Raw genomic sequence first — 8,334 nt, forward strand, 5'->3', positions numbered from 1 at the left:
AAGTGGTAGAGCGCTAGCCTTGAGCTGAAGAGCTGAGGAACAGCGCCCAGGTCCAGAGTTCAAGCCCCAGGACCGGACCCCCCCCAAAAAAGTTTTCAAACTGGCAAGGAACAGCAGGAGGATGGAGGGGCTTAGAATCTGCCACTATTTTGCTCCTCCAAGTGAAACCAAACTGGTATGAGCCTCTGTCCCAAACCCAATCCCACCTCTCCGGCCCTCCTCTCTGAGGTGAGCCCCTTAATTTGGGACCCTCTCCACCCTGCCATGGCTTCCCACCACAAAACCATCCTTATCTCTCTTAAAGACCCCACATCTCTCGTAACCCAAGACCAACCAATACCCATTTAACCTTCCCACCCACTGAGGGCTAAAACCTATTATCCGTCTTCTCTTGGTCTCCTTCCTAACTCCCATTCATTCTCCTCATAACACACCCATCCTGGGAGTCAGAACGCTGAACAGCTCCTATCGCTTAGTCCAGTATATAAAATTCACCAAGGCATTATCCCCACATGCCCCATTGTGTCCAATCCTTACCCCTGCCTCCCCCTAGTCCCCCAATTGCCGGTCCTTTTCAGTCTTTGACCCATCCCTGTAAACCCACCTTCACCCAGGAAGGCCCAGACACCCTCAGGCTCAGCTAAGATGGACAGTGCTCCCTCGGGGGTCTCATGAGAGCCCCATTATTTTGGCCAAGCCCCGCAACAAGACTTGGCCTCCCTAACCTTCTCCCCCCATTTCCTCCTTCGATAGGTAGATGACTTTTCTTGGCAGCCTTTCGGCTGACCTAAGCATTAAACACTCCGAATTCCCTTGTTTCTTCGGGTCCTAGGGCCTCCAAAGACAAAGCCCAGAGATGCCAAGAATCACTTCCATGTTTGGGACTAACCACTTCCCAAAAGGGAGGGATGAGCTATACAACCTGGGGTTCAGGAGCTCGACTCAACTATCCTCCGCCTCCACCCAGGCGAGATGCTGGCCCGCTTGGCCTCTTTGATTTCTTTCGTATCTGCACCCCATCAGTAAGGGGCCCCTGGATGAGCCCCTCCCGTCAGCCAGCTCCCTCTGCACCTATGGGCCGGCTGAAGTTCTCCCTGTCTAAGGCGTCTACCCTCTCCTTCCCTGACGGTAACAAGCCCTTCTTCCTTTTCCTGCATCTGAACAAAGGACAGGAGTCAGCCATTCTTGGCCCAAAATGAGAAGACTCCTTCTTCAATTACATTACTGATCCCAAACCCTAGCTCTCTCTCTCTCTCTCTCTCTCTCTCTCTCTCTCTCTCTCTCTCTCTCTCCTCTCTTCTCCTCTCCCCATCCATTCTCCCATCCTTCAGACCAACCCATCCGGGGGAACCCCTCCTGGTACTCAGGAAAACTTCACCCCTGACTTAACCTGAAAGCGCGGGACCGCCAACAGCAGGACGATACCCTACCACAGAACCCCAAAAGGGACCATTCAGACAACAAATCCCCAACAGCTTAGGACAAAGGAATTCCAGAGAAGAGTCTGACCTCTTTCCCAGTCTCCTCTCCCAGCCCAATGGTCTTACAAAGGACTTACTTCTCCCCTCTGGGCCCAACCTTTTTATGCGTGGGAAGATGGACTAGGAAGGATTGTCTCCCACCCTGCTTTCCCAGGCGCACACCGACATCAGGCAAAACCCCAGATACACACGGACTACCCGAAGCAGGCAGCCGGCGCAAACATTCCACTGCGAGCCCCACCGAAAGCCCCCACCTCCCCAGACCCAGCAGCTTTTCCACTCACCTCTGCCTCCTCGCTCAGACCCCATCAAAGCCCAACTCCAGCCCCACCTCCCTGCACAGCCTCCCTGTGGAAAGGTTGCTGCCCCTCTGCTGTTCCTCAGTAAACAGTCCTTGCTGTGGAAGATCAAGTCTGGCCTTTTCCTTTCTCCATTTTCCTAACACACACCCCTCCACCTCAGCTTCAGGGAGACCCTGAGGTTCCCTAGGGAAACGGGCACCCTTCCCGTGGTCTGTCCCTGTGCCGGCTTCCCTGGGGCCCCTGTGCCCACACACTCCCTCATGCCCCAAGAGCCACGTGCCCATCTCTGACCACTGATTGTTCGAGCCCTGGCTTACTTGCCAGCTTCTGCCCACTGCAAAAACCCTTGCTTCCTTCCCTGGTCAGACCGGGGCTCCCCTGGGGCCCTGGCGGTTCCTCTCAGTCTTGAGATGGGGTTGTTCCATGGGAGACAGTCCTGAAGCCTGCAAGGGGCGCTGTACAGGTTCCCCCAAGTCCGGAAGAAATGCCTGTCAGCCACGGGAGGGGCGGGGACCACAAGCATTACCCCCAGCCCTGAGACAACAGCTCCCAAACTGCCTCATCCCTGAGGACATTGAGTAAGGACTAGTAGTGAATGTTAAAATCTGATGTCTCAGGATTATGAGATTAGTGCTTAACTGCAAACTCCAGGGGCCTGCCAAGCTTGTGGTGCAATTCTATCTTCAGACACCAGGTGGCAGTCAAGACCACACCATCTTCCTCCCCCACCTGGGACCTTCCCAGTGGTTTTTGGGGATCCCTAGAGGGGGTAAGAGTTCTGAAAACAAGAGACTGAATGCTGCAGAAATGACCACCCCCTAACAATGCCCAGAAGTGGGTATTGTTGGAAGACAGATGGAGAATCTGTGAGTCTCCAGTCACTGACTTCTACCACAAGTCAGGTCGCTTGGCTCTATCGGGCAGGGCCTAGGAAGGCCTTCCAGTGAAGGGAACACAGCCAAACCGAGGTAGGAGGCGGCTGAAGCCCATGAACTTGTAGAGATCAGTCCTCTTAGTCTGCCATGGCTCCCAGGAGCCATCAAATGGCAAAGAAAGTAGGTTTGGCTCAAGGTGGAGTTGGAAATTCTATCTGCTATCCTGCCCTGATATCCCTACTTTATCCGGGAACCCACCTTATCTGGAGGTACGGCAGGGCCTGCCCCACACCAGCCAGGAAGAGAGCAGGAAAAACAGCAGCAGGAGGGCTACTGCCAGGGTCAAGGCAGGCACCAGGTCCGAGTCCTCGGGCCCAAGGACAGCATCACCAGGAGCACCTCCAGGGGCATCAGGGAACCCAGACAGCTGGATACCAGAGACCTTCTCCTCTGGGGGCCCTGGGCGGCCCATCTGTGGGAAGGAGTGGGAATGGGGGAGTCCAGGGTCAGCCTCCCCCCTGGGGAGCCCCCTGCCGCCTTCTGTTTGCCTTTGTCCCTGGTTCCTGGGCAGTCCTGCCGGGAGCACAGGTGACATGGCCAGGAGAGGCCCCACCCTGACCCTGGACTGTGACACTGGGCTTCTGTTCTCCAGTAAGGATCAGGGAGGCCACCAAGCACAGGCTTCACCCCCCACCTCCTTACCTTCCTTTGACATTCCAGAAAGCCAGGCTCAGCCCCTCTGCCTGCTCCGGTCCCCGGAATGCCACTCTGCCAGTTCCCTAGGTACCTGGAGGCTGGTCTGGATGAGATTGGTCATGATCTTTGTTCCGCATGGGACAGAGCCATGACTCGGCTGCTGGCCACGCCCTCTGGCTGCACAGGTGTCCTGAGGCACCCACCAAGTCACAGCTATCTTCCAGGTGAGAAGAGAGAGGATCAGCAGACCCAGAACTCCTGAGAAGCCCTGGGGGTGGGTGGCAGAGACAGCAGGGGACCACGGGGGACTTCCCACGCTGAGACAATCTGGAAGCCCCAGGGGTCTGATGGCCCAGACAGCTAGGCCCCAGGCCCTGCTGGCTACTCCAGGGGTGTTGAGCATGGTCTCTTCCTCCCTGGTCCTGGGGTGCTTGCCCCAGGGAGGCAGGGGGGAGGACTTGGAAGAGGCAGGCCCCTCTGGGCTACCTTACCAACGTAGGTCTGATGCGTTGTTAGAGAGCACAGCGGCCTGAGGACTCTCTTCTGCGGGACACACCCACCTGGGGCGGGGCTTGAAGTGGAACTGAGCAGTGGAAATGAGGAAAGCCTCCGCCCCTCGGGGAGCATCAACTCCAGAGTGGCTGCAGCTGTCCCAGGACGCAGCCAAGCTAGGACCCCATCCCAAAACTGCCCTGTGCTTCCTGGAGGCACAGAAGCTCAGCCAAGTCAGCAAGAACTTTCCAGAACCTCTGGTAGCCAGCACAGCCTGTGTAGGAATGGTATGAGCAAAAGGGAGCAAACACCCCAACTCCTCAGAATCTGGGTACAGAAGCCAGGGCTTGGGGCAGACCTTGGCGGGAGGAGGTAGCAGGCAGACCTGCAGGAGTTTTGAATCAGTTAAAGAGCAGAAGATAAAAGAGCAGAGGAGACTGGCAGGAGACTGACAAAGATGTTTATCACCTTGTTAGGCTTAAAATGGGCTGTAGGGCTGGGAAGGTGGCTCAGTGATAGAGTGCTTGCCTTGAGCTGAAGAGCTGAGGAACAGTGTCTAGGCCCAGAGTTCAGGCCCCACGACTGGCAAAAAATAAAAATAAAATAAAATGGGCTGTAGCCAGGTGCTAGGCCTCACACCTGTAATCCTAACCAGGGAGGAGACTGAGATCTAAGGATTGTGATTCAAAGGCAGGCAGGGTAGGAAAGCCTTTGAGACTCTATTTCTACCAAAAAAAAGCCTGAAGTAGAGGCTTGCCTCAAGTGGTAGAGCATCATCCTTAAGCACAAAAGCTAAAGGACAGCACCCAGGCTCTCAGTTCAAGCCCAGGACCAGTAAAAGAAAAGGTGGAATGCTTGAAACTGTCTTCAGCTCAGGACAGAAAAGTCAACAGCACGTTCACTCAGCCAACTCCTCCCCCCCCCCACACACACACCCAGGCACAATGGGGTTTCTGCCACATTTAGCACCTGCTGCTGTATCCACAAATCCATCCAACAAGTCCTTCCAAGGGCAGCTGCACACAGAGTGGCCCCATACCATGTCAGGCCGCATGGCCAGGAAGACGAAACACACTTGAGAACACAAGGTGGGGAGATCTGCAGAACCCGCCAGTGAAGGAAACCTGACCAGACTTGTCCTTGACCTATGGTCCCCTTCCCAGCACCAGTAAAGATCAACCTAACCTGATCACAGCAGCTCCAGCCCCATCACCCTGAGGGCATCTGCGGTGACAAATGTGCACTATACATCGGCTGAACCATTGCTCTGCACAATGCAACCTTCAAAACATGTGAACAGATATCCTCAAAGGGATCCTTGCCACACAGGCGGCTCACGCCTGTGATCCAAGCCTCTTAGGAGGCTGAGATCTGAGAATCGAGGTTCAAAGCCAGCCCAAGCAGACAAATCTGAGAGACTAGAAGAAAGGAGAGGAGGGGAGAGAGAACAGGGGAGAGGAGAGGAGAGGAAAGGAGAGATTCATTTTGTCATTTGTGTGTGTGTGTGTTTGTGCTTGTGCACTCACCATGAGCCTACTATAAAGCTGATTTTAAAAAATACATGAAAGAGTTTGGTGTTGATGGCTTACACCTATAATCCTAACTACTCAGGAGGCTGAGTTCTGAGGATCATGATTCAAAGCCAGCCTGGGCAGGAAAGTTTGTGAGACTCTTATCTTCAATTATCTACTAAAAAGTCAGAAATGACACTGTGGCTCATAGTAAGCATAAAAGCTCAGGGACAGTGCCCAGGCCCTGAATTCAAGCCCCAGGTGTGCGCACGCGCGCGCGCGCACACACACACACACACACACACACGCACACACACACACTTTTCAAATGAACTAGAAATTAGGATGATTCTATTTTTGAAGTTCAAGAGCCAGAAATGGAATTGGAAATACAGAAATCAGTCATGAGACTTCCGGAGGAAGGATGATAGGGGAGGAAGTCTGGGGTTTTCTGGGTGCTCCGATACTCATTATCTGACCTAGGAAATTATTACAAGATATACACAGAGACCAGTGTGTGGAACTATGCACTTAAAATGTGTTATTACAGCCAGGTGCCAGTGGCTCACATGTCATCCTAGCTACTCAGGAGGCTGAGATCTGAGGATTGCAGTTCAAAGGCAGGAAAGGAAAGCCCGTGAGACTCTTATCTCCAATAAACCATCAGAAAACCGGAAGTGGCACTGTAGCTCAAATGGTAGAGCACTAGCCTTGAGCTAAAGAGCTGAGGGACAGCACCCAGGCCCAGAGTTCAAGCCCCATGACCGACCAAAAAAAACCCAAAAAACAAAAAAACTGTTCTTATAGCTGGGCACTGGTGGCTCATGAGTGAGCAGCTCTTGGCTGAGTAAGATCTGAGGATTCTCATTCAAAACCAGCCTAGGCAGAAAAGTCCATGAGACTTATCTCTTAACTAGCAAAAAGCCAGAAGCAGAGATGTGGATCAAGTGGGAGAATACCAATCTTGAGCATAAAAAGCATGAGGCCCTGAATTTAAGCCACGAGACACTCTCTCTCTCTCTCTCTCTCTCTCTCTCATACACACACACACACACACACACACACACACACACACATACACACACATACACACAAGTGGATCATGCCTATAATTCTAGCTACTTGGGAGGATCAGAAGTTTACAGTTCAAAGCCAACCTGGGCAGAAAGTCCATCAGACTCCATCTCCAGAACAATGACCAGCAAAAAGTGGGGCTGGAGATGTGTCCCAAGTGGTAGACTGCCAATCAAGCAGAGTTCAAATTCTAGTACAAGGGGAAAGAAAATGTGTGTTGTCTCCATTTTAACAAGTGGTTGTGAGGGGAGGAAAATGGGGAAAAGAAAAGGGTGACCAAGAAGCATTGTACTCACAACTTGACTTGTGGACTTGTAGCTCCTTTGCACTGCCAGGGGGAAGGGCCTCCTAGACTGGAAAGGTCCCAGACGGTGTGAGAAAAACTAAGCTGAGAAATTGGCTCTTTACTAAAAGCAAAGAGAGACCATAAAGGGAGACCTTAAAACTTATTTCACATGGACTTCGGCCCTATCTCATACCCTGTTTAATTAGAATGGTGCCTGCCGTGCTACATTGTGTGCCACATTGTGTATCCTCCTGCAGCTACCTTCCTAATAAATCTGCTGTAACTGTCTTTGTAACCACCGCAGCTTCAAGGATGCAGGGGCATAGGACATTATGTTTCTGGAATGTACAGCCCCCACAAGTAAGAAATTCCGCCTGCTTTGTGTGGGGACCCCAAATTTGCGCGCCAATTCAAACCAGAATGATGTTAGTTCAAACAGTTACTAGGAGACGGACTGTAACCCCATTGGCGACTGACATAATATGCAATCTTTATGTGTGTGTTACAATCCTGTTGGCCACCTGCGTGTGGCCAGGCTTGACCACATGGATTCTGCCTTTAAAAACCCTAGCTTGTGGGCTGTTCAGGGTCGCAGTTTCAGCTCCCGAGTCTGCTGCGTCCCTGGCCGGTCAGCTCTCTACTTCACCAATAAGGTCATCTTTTTACATGAGGCTGTCTCTGAGTGGTGGACTCTTTTCCCCAAAACAGTGCAACTACTTAATAACAATGATCTTAAAAAATGGTTTTGAGCACTATTGCAACATCCCCAGTAAGTCCGTCTTTACTGAGGGTGCTTGGGTCTAAGGTCTGTCTTAAACTACAATGGAAAAGGGGTACAATTGTGTTCATGCCTAGATAGGAACTGGCAACAAAGAGACTGGTGAACCAGAGAGGAGAGGTGCCAGGAATTTGATGGTTTTGTCTGGCTCTGCTCAGACAGGGCTAGAAAAAAAAAAGGGGGACTTGAAACCTTAAAAAACGCTTCCCTATTTCAGTAGGCCAGCTTTGGAAATACCCAGGTAGGTGACAACAAAGGGTCAGCTCAAAATGTGGGTGGGACACCCATTCTGCCCAAGAGGAAGTGAGTCAGCCTGTCAAGGAGAAGTCCAAAGGGACGGCTAGACATCCTGACTGTGGTTTTTCTGGTGGTGGTGGTGGTGATGGTGGTGGTGGTGGTGTGTGTGTGTGTGTGTGTGTGTGTTTGTAAATGGGCTTCCAAGGAAATTTCGGTTTCTGTTTTCCTTACTCTCAAGGTTCACAACATTACTGACAAGCTCTTTCAACCAGCTTGGCCAAGAGCGAACCGGGCGGGCTGGGGCTGTGGGTGCGCAGTCGCCTGGAGGACTAGGATGGGGAGGGGTCCCAGGAAGGGGAGGGGTCCCAGGGAGGGGGAGGGGTCCCAGGACGGGGAGGGGTCCCCGGCACCCGCCTTCCTTTCACACCTGTGGCCGCCCCTGAGGGATCGCGGAGGAGGGGCCCCGCGGGTACACTGAGGCAGGAGGGGTAAGGGGAACCGAGAGCAGCCCTGGGGTGTGACCTTTGCCACGGCTTTGAAGGGCACAGCCGCGGGGCGCAGGAGACGCGGGGCGGAGCCGGCCCGACTCCGGGGCGCCTCCG

General features: G+C 53.0%; 1 protein-coding gene across 1 annotated transcript in view; it reads left to right on the forward strand.

The window, feature by feature from the left end:
* Positions 1-3,950: 3,950 nt before the first annotated feature.
* Slc2a6 (solute carrier family 2 (facilitated glucose transporter), member 6) overlaps positions 3,951-8,334 on the forward strand; it is an 11,038-nt gene continuing 6,654 nt past the window's right edge. The window contains exon 1 of the mRNA XM_013029380.1: positions 3,951-4,133. Coding sequence (XP_012884834.1) covers positions 3,951-4,133 — 183 coding nt within the window. The remainder of the gene's footprint in view (positions 4,134-8,334) is intronic.

The sequence above is a fragment of the Dipodomys ordii genome, unplaced genomic scaffold, assembly GCF_000151885.1.
Source record: "Dipodomys ordii isolate 6190 unplaced genomic scaffold, Dord_2.0 Scaffold118, whole genome shotgun sequence".
Lineage (NCBI taxonomy): Eukaryota > Metazoa > Chordata > Mammalia > Rodentia > Heteromyidae > Dipodomys > Dipodomys ordii.